The sequence below is a fragment of the Erinaceus europaeus genome, chromosome 16, assembly GCF_950295315.1.
Source record: "Erinaceus europaeus chromosome 16, mEriEur2.1, whole genome shotgun sequence".
NCBI lineage: Eukaryota > Metazoa > Chordata > Mammalia > Eulipotyphla > Erinaceidae > Erinaceus > Erinaceus europaeus.
The window spans coordinates 577,850-594,924 of NC_080177.1; the positions used below are offsets into that span (position 1 = coordinate 577,850).

The window sequence follows — 17,075 nt, forward strand, 5'->3', positions numbered from 1 at the left end:
ACCCTCTGGGCTGTGTCCATGACCCTCTGAGCTGTGTCTCTGATCCTCTGAGCTGTGTCCCTGACCCTCTGGGCTGTGTCCATGACCCTCTGAGCTGTGTCCCTGACCCTCTGGGCTGTGTCCCTGACCCTCTGAGTTGTGTCCTTGACCCTCTGGGCTGTGTCTCTGACCCTCTGGGCTGTGTCTCTGACCCTCTGGGCTGTGTCCATGACCCTCTGAGCTGTGTCCCTGATCCTCTGGGCTGTGTCTCTGACCCTCTGGGCTGTGTCTGACCCTCTGTTCTGTGTCCCTGACCCTGAACTGTGTCCCTGAGTCCTGGCTGTGTCCCCAAGCCTGAACTAAGAGTTGGGGTGGTGACCCAGGTCTTCAGTGTTTGGGGGGACAGTAGGAGGAGGGAGAGCCCGGCTCCCAGGGTAGCAGCCTACCTTCCCAGCCCGAGGCTGGAGCCACAGGTAGAAAACCCCATTTATTCACTCTATATGGGCCAGTGGTCCTGGGCCGAGATACAAGATGGGTGCGGAGGAGAGGCTGGGCCTGGGGAGCCCAAGGTCCATGGGACTTCCTGTGGCCATGGGGGCCCCAGTCCTGCTGTCCAGCCTGCTGTGGGTGAGTTTTGGTGGACCAGCCTGCTTTGGGGGTGGCCTCTGTCCACCTCAGACATCAGGACCTAGGAAAGAGGGGGGAGGCTTCTGGGCTGTCCATGTGCTCCCAGCCCAGCCCCAGAGAGGGGTCCCAGCCCCCCGGGCAGTGTCGGCCGCCCCATGCCCTGCCCCTGGCATCTGCTCAGATTTGACCGACTCCCAAGGGGCTAGGCCTGGCCTTTCTGGAATTTTCCATGAGCTTTCCCCAGGGCATGTGCCCCCTTTCCATGCTCCAGATAAATGAGAAGCAGCCTGGGCAGGGAGGGTTCCTGCAGGGGCGGGGGGAGGGTTAGGTTCCCAGGAAGGGGGCCCAGGGCATACTGAGGGGCTTAGGGTGTCCTCCCCGGGAAGGGGGCCCAGGGCCTATGGGGGCTTACTGGACAATCTTGCAGTTGGTGGTGGACACGTAGCGGCCTGTGTAGTGGATGTTACATCTCACCACATTGTTGGTGAAATCTGACTCCAACACGGCATATTTGGGGTTCACGTGCACCTGGGGGGGCATGTTCAAGGGCTGCTGTCACAGGTGGGGAGAAAGACAGAGTGACAGACACGCAGGGCAGCTGGGCATGCCTGCAAAGACCCAAAGACATGGGGCAGGGAGATGGGAGAGACACAGAGACATGGGGTGGGGAGACACAAAGACACACAGGGCATGGAGAGAGGCAGAGACCCAGAGACACAGGGCATGGAGAGAGGCAGAGACCCAGAGACACAGGGCAGGGAGAGGCAGAGACCCAGAGACACAGGGCAGGGAGAGAGGCAGAGACCCAGAGACACAGGCAGGGAGAGAGGCAGAGACCCAGAGACACAGGGCAGGGAGAGAGGCAGAGACCCAGAGACACAGGCAGGGAGAGAGGCAGAGACCCAGAGACACAGGCAGGGAGAGAGGCAGAGACCCAGAGACACAGGGCAGGGAGAGGCAGAGACCCAGAGACACAGGCAGGGAGAGAGGCAGAGACCCAGAGACACAGGCAGGGAGAGAGGCAGAGACCCAGAGACACAGGCAGGGAGAGAGGCAGAGACCCAGAGACACAGGGCAGGGAGAGAGGCAGAGACACAGAGACACAGGCAGGGAGAGAGGCAGAGACCCAGAGACACAGGGCAGGGAGAGAGGCAGAGACCCAGAGACACAGGGCAGGGAGAGAGGCAGAGACCCAGAGACACGGGGCAGGGAGAGAGGCAGAGACACAGAGACACAGGCAGGGAGAGAGGCAGAGACCCAGAGACACAGGCAGGGAGAGAGGCAGAGACCCAGAGACACAGGCAGGGAGAGAGGCAGAGACCCAGAGACACAGGGCAGGGAGAGAGGCAGAGACCCAGAGACACAGGCAGGGAGAGAGGCAGAGACCCAGAGACACAGGCAGGGAGAGAGGCAGAGACCCAGAGACACAGGCAGGGAGAGAGGCAGAGACACGGAGACGTGGGGCAGGGAGAGAGGCAGAGACCCAGAGACACAGGCAGGGAGAGAGGCAGAGACCCAGAGACACAGGGCAGGGAGAGAGGCAGAGACCCAGAGACACAGGCAGGGAGAGAGGCAGAGACCCAGAGACACAGGCAGGGAGAGAGGCAGAGACCCAGAGACACAGGCAGGGAGAGAGGCAGAGACCCAGAGACACAGGCAGGGAGAGAGGCAGAGACCCAGAGACACAGGCAGGGAGAGAGGCAGAGACCCAGAGACACAGGGCAGGGAGAGAGGCAGAGACACAGAGACACAGGCAGGGAGAGAGGCAGAGACCCAGAGACGTGGGGCAGGGAGAGAGGCAGAGACCCAGAGACGTGGGGCAGGGAGAGAGGCAGAGACCCAGAGACACAGGCAGGGAGAGAGGCAGAGACACAGAGACACAGGGCAGGGAGAGAGGCAGAGACACAGAGACACAGGGCAGGGAGAGAGGCAGAGACACAGAGACACAGGGCAGGGAGAGAGGCAGAGACACAGAGACACAGGGCAGGGAGAGAGGCAGAGACCCAGAGACGTGGGGCAGGGAGAGAGGCAGAGACCCAGAGACACAGGGCAGGGAGAGAGGCAGAGACACAGAGACACAGGCAGGGAGAGAGGCAGAGACCCAGAGACACGGGGTAGGGAGAGAGGCAGAGACCCAGAGACACAGGCAGGGAGAGAGGCAGAGACCCAGAGACACAGGGCAGGGAGAGAGGCAGAGACCCAGAGACACAGGCAGGGAGAGAGGCAGAGACCCAGAGACACAGGCAGGGAGAGAGGCAGAGACCCAGAGACACAGGGCAGGGAGAGAGGCAGAGACACAGAGACACAGGCAGGGAGAGAGGCAGAGACCCAGAGACACAGGCAGGGAGAGAGGCAGAGACCCAGAGACACAGGCAGGGAGAGAGGCAGAGACCCAGAGACACAGGCAGGGAGAGAGGCAGAGACCCAGAGACACAGGCAGGGAGAGAGGCAGAGACCCAGAGACACAGGGCAGGGAGAGAGGCAGAGACCCAGAGACACAGGGCAGGGAGAGAGGCAGAGACCCAGAGACACAGGGCAGGGAGAGGCAGAGACCCAGAGACACAGGCAGGGAGAGAGGCAGAGACCCAGAGACGTGGGGCAGGGAGAGAGGCAGAGACCCAGAGACACAGGCAGGGAGAGAGGCAGAGACCCAGAGACGTGGGGCAGGGAGAGAGGCAGAGACCCAGAGACACAGGCAGGGAGAGAGGCAGAGACCCAGAGACACAGGCAGGGAGAGAGGCAGAGACCCAGAGACACAGGGCAGGGAGAGAGGCAGAGACCCAGAGACACAGGGCAGGGAGAGAGGCAGAGACCCAGAGACGTGGGGCAGGGAGAGAGGCAGAGACCCAGAGACACAGGGCAGGGAGAGAGGCAGAGACCCAGAGACATGGGGCAGGGAGAGAGGCAGAGACCCAGAGACACAGGCAGGGAGAGAGGCAGAGACCCAGAGACACAGGGCAGGGAGAGGCAGAGACCCAGAGACACAGGGCAGGGAGAGAGGCAGAGACACAGAGACACAGGGCAGGGAGAGGCAGAGACCCAGAGACACAGGCAGGGAGAGAGGCAGAGACACAGAGACACAGGGCAGGGAGAGAGGCAGAGACACAGAGACACAGGGCAGGGAGAGAGGCAGAGACACAGAGACACAGGGCAGGGAGAGGCAGAGACCCAGAGACACAGGCAGGGAGAGAGGCAGAGACACAGAGACACAGGGCAGGGAGAGGCAGAGACCCAGAGACACAGGCAGGGAGAGAGGCAGAGACCCAGAGACACAGGGCAGGGAGAGGCAGAGACCCAGAGACACAGGCAGGGAGAGAGGCAGAGACCCAGAGACACAGGGCAGGGAGAGAGGCAGAGACACAGAGACACAGGGCAGGGAGAGAGGCAGAGACACAGAGACACAGGGCAGGGAGAGGCAGAGACACAGAGACACAGGGCAGGGAGAGAGGCAGAGACCCAGAGACACAGGCAGGGAGAGAGGCAGAGACCCAGAGACACAGGGCAGGGAGAGAGGCAGAGACCCAGAGACACAGGGCAGGGAGAGAGGCAGAGACCCAGAGACACAGGGCAGGGAGAGAGGCAGAGACACAGAGACACAGGCAGGGAGAGAGGAAGAGACCCAGAGACACAGGGCAGGGAGAGAGGCAGAGACCCAGAGACACAGGGCAGGGAGAGAGGCAGAGACCCAGAGACACAGGCAGGGAGAGAGGCAGAGACCCAGAGACACAGGGCAGGGAGAGAGGCAGAGACACAGAGACACAGGCAGGGAGAGAGGCAGAGACCCAGAGACACAGGGCATGGAGAGAGGCAGAGACCCAGAGACACAGGCAGGGAGAGAGGCAGAGACCCAGAGACACAGGCAGGGAGAGAGGCAGAGACACGGAGACACAGGGCAGGGAGAGAGGCAGAGACCCAGAGACACGGGGCAGGGAGAGAGGCAGAGACACAGAGACGTGGGGCAGGGAGAGAGGCAGAGACCCAGAGACACAGGGCAGGGAGAGGCAGAGACCCAGAGACACAGGCAGGGAGAGAGGCAGAGACCCAGAGACACAGGCAGGGAGAGAGGCAGAGACCCAGAGACACAGGCAGGGAGAGAGGCAGAGACCCAGAGACACAGGCAGGGAGAGAGGCAGAGACCCAGAGACACAGGGCAGGGAGAGGCAGAGACCCAGAGACACAGGGCAGGGAGAGAGGCAGAGACTCAGAGACACAGGCAGGGAGAGAGGCAGAGACCCAGAGACACAGGCAGGGAGAGAGGCAGAGACCCAGAGACACAGGCAGGGAGAGAGGCAGAGACCCAGAGACACAGGCAGGGAGAGGCAGAGACCCAGAGACACAGGGCAGGGAGAGGCAGAGACCCAGAGACACAGGGCAGGGAGAGAGGCAGAGACCCAGAGACACAGGGCAGGGAGAGGCAGAGACCCAGAGACACAGGCAGGGAGAGAGGCAGAGACCCAGAGACACAGGCAGGGAGAGAGGCAGAGACCCAGAGACACAGGCAGGGAAAGAGGCAGAGACCCAGAGACACAGGGCAGGGAGAGAGGCAGAGACCCAGAGACACAGGGCAGGGAGAGAGGCAGAGACCCAGAGACACAGGCAGGGAGAGAGGCAGAGACCCAGAGACACAGGGCAGGGAGAGAGGCAGAGACCCAGAGACACAGGGCAGGGAGAGGCAGAGACCCAGAGACACAGGCAGGGAGAGAGGCAGAGACCCAGAGACACAGGCAGGGAGAGAGGCAGAGACCCAGAGACACAGGCAGGGAGAGAGGCAGAGACACAGAGACACAGGCAGGGAGAGAGGCAGAGACCCAGAGACACAGGGCAGGGAGAGGCAGAGACCCAGAGACACAGGCAGGGAGAGAGGCAGAGACCCAGAGACACAGGCAGGGAGAGAGGCAGAGACACAGGGCAGGGAGAGGCAGAGACCCAGAGACACAGGCAGGGAGAGAGGCAGAGACCCAGAGACACAGGCAGGGAGAGAGGCAGAGACCCAGAGACACAGGGCAGGGAGAGAGGCAGAGACCCAGAGACACAGGCAGGGAGAGAGGCAGAGACCCAGAGACACAGGCAGGGAGAGAGGCAGAGACCCAGAGACACAGGCAGGGAGAGAGGCAGAGACCCAGAGACACAGGCAGGGAGAGAGGCAGAGACCCAGAGACACAGGGCAGGGAGAGAGGCAGAGACCCAGAGACACAGGCAGGGAGAGAGGCAGAGACCCAGAGACACAGGGCATGGAGAGAGGCAGAGACCCAGAGACACAGGCAGGGAGAGAGGCAGAGACCCAGAGACACAGGCAGGGAGAGAGGCAGAGACACGGAGACACAGGGCAGGGAGAGAGGCAGAGACCCAGAGACACGGGGCAGGGAGAGAGGCAGAGACACAGAGACGTGGGGCAGGGAGAGAGGCAGAGACCCAGAGACACAGGGCAGGGAGAGGCAGAGACCCAGAGACACAGGCAGGGAGAGAGGCAGAGACCCAGAGACACAGGCAGGGAGAGAGGCAGAGACCCAGAGACACAGGCAGGGAGAGAGGCAGAGACCCAGAGACACAGGCAGGGAGAGAGGCAGAGACCCAGAGACACAGGGCAGGGAGAGGCAGAGACCCAGAGACACAGGGCAGGGAGAGAGGCAGAGACTCAGAGACACAGGCAGGGAGAGAGGCAGAGACCCAGAGACACAGGCAGGGAGAGAGGCAGAGACCCAGAGACACAGGCAGGGAGAGAGGCAGAGACCCAGAGACACAGGCAGGGAGAGGCAGAGACCCAGAGACACAGGGCAGGGAGAGGCAGAGACCCAGAGACACAGGGCAGGGAGAGAGGCAGAGACCCAGAGACACAGGGCAGGGAGAGGCAGAGACCCAGAGACACAGGCAGGGAGAGAGGCAGAGACCCAGAGACACAGGCAGGGAGAGAGGCAGAGACCCAGAGACACAGGCAGGGAGAGAGGCAGAGACCCAGAGACACAGGGCAGGGAGAGAGGCAGAGACCCAGAGACACAGGGCAGGGAGAGAGGCAGAGACCCAGAGACACAGGCAGGGAGAGAGGCAGAGACCCAGAGACACAGGGCAGGGAGAGAGGCAGAGACCCAGAGACACAGGGCAGGGAGAGGCAGAGACCCAGAGACACAGGCAGGGAGAGAGGCAGAGACCCAGAGACACAGGCAGGGAGAGAGGCAGAGACCCAGAGACACAGGCAGGGAGAGAGGCAGAGACACAGAGACACAGGCAGGGAGAGAGGCAGAGACCCAGAGACACAGGGCAGGGAGAGGCAGAGACCCAGAGACACAGGCAGGGAGAGAGGCAGAGACCCAGAGACACAGGCAGGGAGAGAGGCAGAGACACAGGGCAGGGAGAGAGGCAGAGACCCAGAGACATGGGGCAGGGAGAGGCAGAGACCCAGAGACACAGGCAGGGAGAGAGGCAGAGACCCAGAGACACAGGCAGGGAGAGAGGCAGAGACCCAGAGACACAGGGCAGGGAGAGAGGCAGAGACCCAGAGACACAGGCAGGGAGAGAGGCAGAGACCCAGAGACACAGGGCAGGGAGAGAGGCAGAGACCCAGAGACACAGGGCAGGGAGAGGCAGAGACCCAGAGACACAGGCAGGGAGAGAGGCAGAGACACGGAGACACAGGGCAGGGAGAGAGGCAGAGACCCAGAGACACGGGGCAGGGAGAGAGGCAGAGACACAGAGACGTGGGGCAGGGAGAGAGGCAGAGACCCAGAGACACAGGGCAGGGAGAGGCAGAGACCCAGAGACACAGGCAGGGAGAGAGGCAGAGACCCAGAGACACAGGGCAGGGAGAGGCAGAGACCCAGAGACACAGGGCAGGGAGAGAGGCAGAGACCCAGAGACACAGGCAGGGAGAGAGGCAGAGACCCAGAGACACAGGCAGGGAGAGAGGCAGAGACCCAGAGACACAGGCAGGGAGAGAGGCAGAGACCCAGAGACACAGGCAGGGAGAGGCAGAGACCCAGAGACACAGGGCAGGGAGAGGCAGAGACCCAGAGACACAGGGCAGGGAGAGAGGCAGAGACCCAGAGACACAGGCAGGGAGAGAGGCAGAGACCCAGAGACGTGGGGCAGGGAGAGAGGCAGAGACACGGAGACACAGGGCAGGGAGAGAGGCAGAGACACGGAGACACAGGCAGGGAGAGAGGCAGAGACCCAGAGACACAGGGCAGGGAGAGGCAGAGACCCAGAGACACAGGGCAGGGAGAGAGGCAGAGACCCAGAGACACAGGCAGGGAGAGAGGCAGAGACCCAGAGACACAGGCAGGGAGAGAGGCAGAGACACAGAGACACAGGGCAGGGAGAGGCAGAGACTGCAGAAGGGTGGGGAACACAGTTAGGGGAGCACTAGACTCAGGCACGAGGCCCCGAGTTTGATCCCCGGTGCCACCCCTGGCCAAGTGGAGCTATGTTTCTCTCCCATCTCTGGACGGATGGGGAGGGTGCAGGCGCCAGAGCCCGAGCCCCCAGCCCCTGTGCCCCAGCCCCCAGCCGGTCGCCCACCTTGAGGATGTAGTTCCCGGGCTGTACGTCCGTGATGTCGATCCACTGACAGTCGATGTCGGCGTTGTAGGTGTCATAGCAGCCTGGGCTCAGGCCCTGGGGTGGGGCGGGGGCAGGGGCTGGGCTCCTCTCCAGCTGCTGCGAGCCCCGCCCCCAACACAGACGGCCCCGCCCCGCCCCCGCCCCCCTCCCCCTCCACCTGGGTGTGCGAGGTGCAGGCGTATCGCTTAAGGTGCCCGAAGTCACAGGTGCTGTCCTCCAGGCAGAAGCTAGCCTTGTGGCCCTCCGCCACCTTCTTGCCCGTGGCCGCGTCCAGCAGGTCGTAGTGGCTGAACTCGGCCATGCTGTGGTAGTGCCTGGGGTAGGGATCACCGCTGCCCAGCTGCCCACCGGCCCACCTGGCCCTACCCAAGGCTGCCATCCCCAAGTCCCCCACAGGGAGGGAGCACTCAGGCCCCCACAGGGAGGGAGCACCTCCCACATCCCCACAGGGAGGGAGCACCTCCAGCAGCCCCCAGGACACTCACTGGTGGCAGCTGTGCCACTCCCAGGTGTGCCGTGGCCGGCTGGGCAGGAAGTCGGCTGAGCCCTGGTTCTTCACACGCTGGGGGAATCGCAGCAACACCCGCACATCATAGTCTGTGGCCTCGGGGGCGTAGGCGGTGCTGGGTGGGTGAGGGGTGAGGGCTGGGTGAAGCTGGGGGTGAGGCAGGGAGGCCCTCCTGCTGGCCAGGCCTCCTGTGGGCAGTGGGCGTCCCAGGGGGCAGTGGGGCTTCCTGTAGGCAGTGGGCATCCCAGGGGGCAGTGGGGCCTCCTGTGGGCAGTGGGCGTCCCATGGGGCAGTGGGGCCTCCTGTGGGCAGTGGGCGTCCCATGGGGCAGTGGGGCCTCCTGTGGGCAGTGGGCGTCCCAGGGGGCAGTGGGGCCTCCTGTGGGCAGTGGGCGTCCCAGGGGGCAGTGGGGCTTCCTGTAGGCAGTGGGCATCCCAGGGGGCAGTGGGGCCTCCTGTGGGCAGTGGGCGTCCCATGGGGCAGTGGGGCCTCCTGTGGGCAGTGGGAGTCCCATGGGGCAGTGGGGCCTCCTGTGGGCAGTGGGCGTCCCATGGGGCAGTGGGGCCTCCTGTGGGCAGTGGGCGTCCCATGGGGCAGTGGGGCCTCCTGTGGGCAGTGGGCGTCCCCAGGGGGCAGTGGGGCCTCCTGTGGGCAGTGGGCGTCCCAGGGGGCAGTGGGGCTTCCTGTAGGCAGTGGGCATCCCAGGGGGCAGTGGGCGTCCCAGGGGGCAGTGGGGCCTCCTGTGGGCAGTGGGCGTCCCAGGGGGCAGTGGGGCTTCCTGTAGGCAGTGGGCATCCCAGGGGGCAGTGGGCGTCCCAGGGGGCAGTGGGGCCTCCTGTGGGCAGTGGGCTTCCCAGGGGGCAGTGGGGCCTCCTGTGGGCAGTGGGCTTCCCAGGGGGCAGTGGGGCCTCCTGTGGGCAGTGGGTAGCAGTAGAGCATCTTGAGGTGCAGTGGGACAGCAGGCGTCCTGGGGGTCAGCGGGGCCCCAGGAGCAGCGGGCGCTGACCTGGCCAGGCACTTCTCCTCGGCAGCGCAGCGCAGGGAGTAGAGGTGGGCACGCTGCACGTAGGTGGACGCCTGCACGTAGTTGGGGTCCGGCACCAAGTCGGGGAGTCCTGCAGGGAGCCGAGGGAGCAACACTGAGAGCCCAGGGCTAGCCCATGCCTCCACCAGCCCCGTCCCTGCAGGTAGCCCTCACTGAGTGGGGGGGCCAGAAAACAGGGGCTCTGTGCTGGCACCCTCGGGGTCACAGGGGCTCCCTGCTGGGGGGACAGGGGCTCCCTGCTGGGGGGACAGGGGCTCCCTGCTGGGGTCACAGGGGCTCCCTGCTGGGGGGACAGGGGCTCCCTGCTGGGGGGACAGGGGCTCCCTGCTGGCGTCACAGGGTCTCCCTGCTAGGGGGACAGGGGCTCCCTGCTGGCGTCACAGGGTCTCCCTGCTGGGGGGACGGGGGCTCCCTGCTGGGGGGGGCAGGGGCTTCCTGCTGGGGTCACAGGGTCTCCCTGCTGGGGGGACAGGGGCTCCCTGCTGGGGGGACAGGGGCTCCCTGCTGGGGTCACAGGGTCTCCCTGCTGGGGTCACAGGGGCTCCCTGCTGGGGGGACAGGGGCTCCCTGCTGGGGTCACAGGGGCTCCCTGCTGGGGGGACAGGGGCTCCCTGCTGGGGGTCAGGGGCTCCCTGCTGGGGTCACAGGGTCTCCCTGCTGGGGGGACAGGGGCTCCCTGCTGGGGTCACAGGGGCTCCCTGCTGGGGGGACAGGGGCTCCCTGCTGGGGGGACAGGGGCTCCCTGCTGGGGTCACAGGGTCTCCCTGCTGGGGGGACAGGGGCTCCCTGCTGGGGTCACAGGGGCTCCCTGCTGGGGGGACAGGGGCTCCCTGCTGGGGGGACAGGGGCTCCCTGCTGGGGTCACAGGGTCTCCCTGCTGGGGGGACAGGGGCTCCCTGCTGGGGTCACAGGGGCTCCCTGCTGGGGGGACAGGGGCTCCCTGCTGGGGGGACAGGGGCTCCCTGCTGGGGTCACAGGGTCTCCCTGCTGGGGGGACAGGGGCTCCCTGCTGGGGTCACAGGGGCTCCCTGCTGGGGGGACAGGGGCTCCCTGCTGGGGGGACAGGGGCTCCCTGCTGGGGTCACAGGGTCTCCCTGCTGGGGGGACAGGGGCTCCCTGCTGGGGTCACAGGGGCTCCCTGCTGGGGGGACAGGGGCTCCCTGCTGGGGTCACAGGGGCTCCCTGCTGGGGGGACAGGGGCTCCCTGCTGGGGTCACAGGGGCTCCCTGCTGGGGGGACAGGGGCTCCCTGCTGGGGTCACAGGGGCTCCCTGCTGGGGTCACAGGGTCTCCCTGCTGGGGTCAAAGGGGCTCCCTGCTGGGGAGACAGGGTCTCCCTCCTATGATCTCTGGCCAGCAGCATCATGCCAGGAACCATGGGGCCTGGGATTCAGGCAAAAGGGGGATGGGGGTGGACAGCCCCCAGCCCAGTGCTGCGACCAATGCTGGTCAGTCTAGGGGGACGGAGGAGGCTGGGCTACAGAGCCCGGGGAGGTGCCCCACGTGGACCCTGCACAGCCCCCTCACAACCCTCCCCCCACCCCCTTGGAGCAGTGGCCGGCCTGACCTCACGCACAGAGAATGAGGGCGGGGGTGCAGACTCCTGGGGGGCAGCCTTGGCGGGGACACCCCTTACTCAGCGGCCAGGAATGCCTGCGTCATCTCCCGGTGCTCGCAGCCCCCTCCCTGGGACCCCCTCCCTGCCAAGCTGGCTCTCATCCGCCCTGTCCCCAGAAGACCTGGGGGGGTAAGTACTGGAGGCCACGAGGCCTGCCCCCCAGAACGCAGTGAGCTGCCCATGCCCTCAGCCTTCCCGCTGCCCGGGGTGGGGGGTAGTGATAGTGACGCCCTGGCCTGGTGACCCGGAGCCTGGTCCAGAGTCCTCACAGCCCCCCCCCCAGCCTGTGGTGCCAAGCCCAGAATCCTGTGTCCAGCTCCTGCCCGTGTCCACCATTCACTACACAGAGACACAGAGACAGACACACAGACGCACCCTGCCAGTGACCTGGCCTTCTACAAACCAGACCCCAGAGTCACACCTGCCCCCCACGGCCCAACACCCCAGCCCCTAAACCTGCTCCTCTAGACCCACCCTACCCCCTACATCTACTCCTGCAGCCTCACTCCCACCCCAACACCCTGGGGACTCAGGGAGTCCTGCGCAGGGATGCTAGTCTTGTCACCTGCCCCCCCACCTGTCACAGCTGGGGAGTCTCCATGGCACCCCCAAAGGGCCTGGGGTGGGCTGTACCAGGCGTCCTGCTCTGTGCTCAGACACTAGCATCTCCCGCTTCCAGGGGCTTGGACAGCGTGGGGGGGCCCCCCAGGACCCTCAGACTGCCCTGTGTGCTGACTTCCTGGGGATGGGGCCAGCAGAGGCCTGGGGCCAGGGGCTGGAGCCAATGTCACTGGGGCCTGGGTGGAGGCGGCTTTGGGAGCAGAAGCCTAGGGGCCCTTTGGGGTGGGGGGGGCGCTGGGCCAGGCTCAGAAGAGCTGCGGGTGTCCTGTCCCTCTGGGCCCCCCCACACACACACACAGGGGAGGGGTGCTGGACGAGCCGACAGGCCTCCAGGGCCTGGCCGGCTGTCTCGTGTCCCGCCCACAGACACTTGGCCGCCGGAGCTCGGACCCCAGCTGTGGCCAGAGGGATGAGGTCAGCCCCTGAGAATCTGGCTGCACCCATGGCCCTGCCTGGCCTGGCCTGGCCACAATGTCTAGAGAGGCACTGGACCTCAGCTACCCTCCAAGTGACCCCCACCTCCAGCACTGCCTCCTCCAGGAAGCCCTTAGGGGCCAGTGTTGGGCCTCCAGCCACATTGCCCAGGAGCTAGACACAGCAAGTGGGTGAGGCCCCCAGGCCCCAGGGAGAGCTCCCCCGAGACCCCAACTGCCCGCCGTGGACCCTGGCGTAGTCCCCAGCTGTGTCCTCGAGAGCCCTGGACGCAGGCAGGGCCAGGGCCAGCTGGGTGGAGTGAGTGGCCACTGGCCTGGGGCCAGGAAGCGGGGTGAGGTCCCACTGCCAACATCAGAAGGGAGGAGGCAGGACTTGCAGGCCCGAGGCTCTGGGGTCAAGCCCCTGGCGGCCACACACCAGAGCTGAAGGGGCGGCGCTCCTGCTCCTCATCAGAGTGGGCAAAGCACGGGGGCTCTCAGTGTTGGCGACTCCACCTGGACGCTGTCCCCACCTCCTCCCTGCCGCCCAGGCCAGGCCCGTGGGCTGGGGCTGTGACCCAGGTGCTTGGTCACCTGAGGGTGGCACTGGAGAGGGCGGGCTCCCTGGCCCTGCACACCCCTAGGTCCCAGGGAGGCCAGAGGGGTCTCGGGTGGGGGCGACTCACCGCGGCCGGTCTGGGGGGGCCGGTACACGCTGCCCACGCTCCGGCGGCCCTGCTGCGCCCCGCTGCGCTCAGCTCCGGGGTCTGGGCCGCGCAGGGGGAGGTAGGGGGGCTCCTGCGCGCGGAAGGGGGGGCGCGCCTCCGGCACTCCGAACGGGGCGAACTGCTCTGGCACCCCGAGTGGGGGCCGCCCCTCCGGCACCCCGAACGGGGCGAACTGCTCCGGCACCCCGAAGGGCGGCTGCGCCTCCGGCACCCCGAGTGGGGGCCGCGCCTCCGGCACCCCGAAGGGGGCGAACTGCTCCGGCACCCCGAAGGGCGGCTGCGCCTCCTGCAGCCCGAAGGGCGGTTGCGGGGGCGCGTAGGCCTCGGGCGGGAGCCAGGCGAAGAGCGGGTCGGGGCCAGGCCCCGGCCCCAGGTCTGGGTAGGCGGCACCCTCGTGGTACAGGCTGGTGGCGAAGCGGCGGTCCAGGCCGTCGGGGGGCGCGGGATCGGGCTGCTCCTCGCCGCCGTAGTCCTCGGGACGCGGCCGGGGTGCCCATGGGCGCAGCACCCCCGCGGACACCGAGGCCGAGGCCGCGGCCGCAGCGCCCGCCCCGCCGAGCTGCACAAAGCCGCGCTCCAGACTGCGGCCGGGGTCGCGGCGCTCGAAGCGGGCGGTCAGGGGAGCGCGGGGGCGCGGGCCGGCGAAGGGGGGCTGCGGGCCGAGCGCGCCCGCGAAGGCCGAGGCGGCCACCACCGCGCCCCCCGGGCCGTGCGCCACAGCCGTGCGCGCCCGCGCCAGCCCCGCGCCGTCCCCCGCCGCCACCTCGCGCCAGTTGTCCGGCACCTGGCCGAAGCCGAAGGGGTGGCGCGCCTGGCCCCGCACGGTGTCCGAGCCCGCGCGGCCGGGCAGGGGCAGGGGCAGGGGCAGGGGCAGGGGCAGGGGCAGGGGCAGAGGCGGCGGGGCGGGCGCCTGGCGGCGGCGGGGACCCCCGGAGCTGCGGCGAGCCGGGGCCTGAGTAGCCGCGGCGGCCGCCCCCGCCAGCAGCACCCGGGCGCTGCCCTGGGCGCGGGCGCGGGCCCGGGCGCGGGCGGGCAGGTACTCGGAGGCCGAGTTGAGCAGGCTGTACACCTGCCCGTTGTGCTCCCACTGGATCATCTGCCGCCAGCGGCCCGGGTCGGGGTCGGGGTCGGGGTCGGGGTCCGGGTCCTGGCCCCGCGCCAGCGCGCACAGGAGGGCGCCCCACAGCAGGGCGCGCACCCCGGCCATGGCGGGGGCCCCAGGGCGCGCTTTTCTAGCGGCGTCCACGGTGGCCCGGGCCCGACGGCGGCGGCGCCCCCCAGGACTGCATCGCGGCTCTGCGGAGGGCAGTGCTGGCAGCCGGCGGGCTGGCCTGTCCCCGGCCCCGCTCCCGCTCCCGCTCCCGGTCCCGCTCCCGCTCCCGGTCCCGCTCCCGCTCCCGGTCCCGGTCCCGGTCCCGGTCCGGCTCCCCGCTCCCGCTCCCCACCCAGCCCTGCGCCTGCGCTGCCCGCTCTCAGCCCCGCGCCCCCGGCGGCGCTTAGCTCCCGCCAAACCGCAGACGCCCGGCGGGAAGGAGTGGGCGGGGCTTAGGGGCTGGAGGCGGGGCCTCGCCGGCAACGAGCCCGGAGGAAAGGGGTGGGCGGGGCTTTGGGGCGGGGCCTGGGAGCCAACGGGCCGAAGGGGGAGGGGTGGGCGGGCTTGGAGGCGGGGCCTGGCAGGCAATTGGCCGGGCGGGAGGTCTGGGCCTGAATGGGCGGGTCCTGGAGGGACGGAGCGGGCGGGGCCTGGGTGGGCGGGGCGACACCTGGGGCGGGGCCTGTGGGGGTGGGGCGGGGCGGACGGGTCATATGGGGGCTGCAGCCTGGCCAGGGCGGGTGAGGGGGCTTCTGGAGGGCTGTCCGGGCGGGCCAGAGCGACTTCCGGTCCCCTTGATTCTCCTGAGCGTCAGTGCCCAGGCCCCCTCCTCGCTGGGGGCCCTGGGGGAGGCCGTGCACCCCGCAATTCTGTTCTCCTGGTGCAGTCCCATCCCTTGGCCTGGCACAGAGGGCTCAGTCAGGGTATCCGCATTGTCTGCTCCCTTCCTCTCCAGGCCTGAGAAGCGGGGGTCCCCGCACCCAGGAGCTGAGAGCAGAGCGAGGTCGCTCCGAGTGGGGGGACACCCTTGGGAGACCTGCTGAGCGCAGGCCCGGAGAAAAGGGGATCCGGAAGTACCAGCCCCACCCTGTCCCACACTGCGGGGGAGAGGGGAGTGACCTAGGCAAGTCCTACTGCTCTGTGACCCAGATGCCACCTCTGATCCCGGCAGGGCTGGCTGGACCTTGTGGTCTCCAGTGGGCCCTGCGCTCTCTCTAGGGACCGGAGGGCTGGGAGGGACCCCCAGAGTTGGACCCACCCCCCAAGAGCGCCTGCTGTGGGAAGAGCTTGCGCCCCGGAGATGCCAGACTTTCCCAGGGTCTGGGTCCTTTCTAGAGGGGACATTGCAGAGACCCTCCCCAGCCCTGCCAGCCGCAGTCACTCTGGTGGAGCAGCCTGTGCAGCCAGCAGCTCCTGGCTCTGGGCCTAGCTCCTTGGGGGAACGGGCACCAGGCCTGCTGGGTGCACTTGGGCACCCCAGGAGTTAAGCCCCCCACCCCCACCACACCCCACTCGCCTCCCGTGGCTGGAGGCCCGGCTGAGAGCCGACCAGATGGGCAGAAGTGGAAACAGGCCCAGGGTGGGCAGGCCTCCAGCAGAGGAGGACCCCCTCCTCTGAGCCAGGCAGGGGCGGGATGGCCTTGGGCATTGGGCAGGGTCGGGGGGGGGGTTCAAGCTGAACCCCTGCCCAGGGCCGCCCCCTCTGCTAATGAGGTCCAGGCTGTGCTTCCTGTGAGGCAGCTTGAAGGCCTCTGCTCTGAACACAGCAGGCGACCAGCCCCCCAGGGTCCCTAGCCACCCCCAGCATGTCCCCATCCTGGGGTGGGGGGTTGCACAAGTCTCTTTGTCTCTCTGGGTTGAGAGAGAAGGGGGCTTTCTTTCGTTTCTTTCTTTCTTTTTCTCTCTTTCTTTCTTTCTTTTTAAAGATTTTATTTATGAGAAAGATAGGAGGAGAGAGAAAGAACCAGACATCACTCTGGCACATGTGCTGCTGGAAATCGAACTCAGAACCTCATGCTTGAGGACCCAAAGCTTTACCACTGTCACCCTCTCTGGGAGGGGCTGTGAGTGGGGGGTCGACTGTCCTGGAGACAGACACCTGCCCCCCAAAGAAGCAGAGACCCAGGGAATTGGGGGTGCTGGGAGGGCTCTGGGCAGAAGACCTCTGTCTCCCTCCAGGGGAAGCCCCCCACTCAGCCCTGAGCAGCAGGCTCCCCCTAACTCTCCCTCAGTCCTGCAGGCCTGGGAGGGGGCAGGAGGTGGCTCCCTGGGGAAGGTCCTCGTCCCCTCAGCTGGGCCCCCCACCCCTCCTGGCCACAGCTGCTGCAGTGGGGGGAGGTAGGGGGGGTCTCTAGAACCCATAGACTGGGAGTTACTTGCAGTTAGAAGCTGGAAGTGGAGAGGGGCTCCCCATTCTGAGACCCTCCCTGCCCTGCCTGTCCCCCCCCCACCTCTTCTCCCCTCCCCCTCCCAATTCAGGGCCTGGGACCCAGCTGGAGCAGAGCCTGCCACCCCCACCCCTGCCCTCCTTCCTGCCTGTCCTGCCTTGGTGTGGCCACACCTGCCCCTTCCTCTGTCAGCAGAATGATGGGGAGTGCACTTCCCAAGGGGTGGGACCAGGGGCACCCAGATGTCACCTCTATGTGGGTCCAAAGGAGTGATGGGGGGACAGAGAGCTGACAGGGTCACCCCTGCACTACAGCCCCACACATCCTGGAGAATCCGTGGGGAAACTGAGGCAGGTCACTGGTCCCCCAGGGGAGCCTCCCCTTCCTCTCACTCACTCACTCTCCTCTGGAGGTGTCTCCAGCTTGTGGGTGGCCTGTCTGTCTCTCTGTTTCTGTGTCTCTTCTCCCCTGCCCTGTGCGCTCACTCACTCCTGCACCAACCA

The 17,075-nt window shown here is 67.0% G+C and overlaps 1 protein-coding gene across 2 annotated transcripts; it reads right to left on the minus strand.

Moving 5' to 3' along the window:
• Positions 1-447: 447 nt before the first annotated feature.
• LOXL1 (lysyl oxidase like 1) lies at positions 448-14,669 on the minus strand. Of its 2 annotated transcripts, XM_060174239.1 has the most exons (8): positions 13,322-14,669; positions 13,051-13,267; positions 9,675-9,783; positions 8,646-8,783; positions 8,318-8,474; positions 8,119-8,214; positions 1,019-1,134; positions 448-667 (listed from the first exon to the last, which is right to left on the minus strand). In XM_060174239.1, the coding sequence occupies exons 1-8, from the start codon at positions 14,297-14,299 to the stop codon at positions 661-663; spliced, it is 1,818 nt and encodes a 605-aa protein (XP_060030222.1). In that variant the 5' UTR covers positions 14,300-14,669; the 3' UTR covers positions 448-660. The 2 variants fall into 2 exon arrangements, with proteins under 2 accessions (XP_060030222.1, XP_060030221.1); XM_060174238.1 differs by having other exon boundaries at positions 13,051-14,669.
• Positions 14,670-17,075: the final 2,406 nt, after the last annotated feature.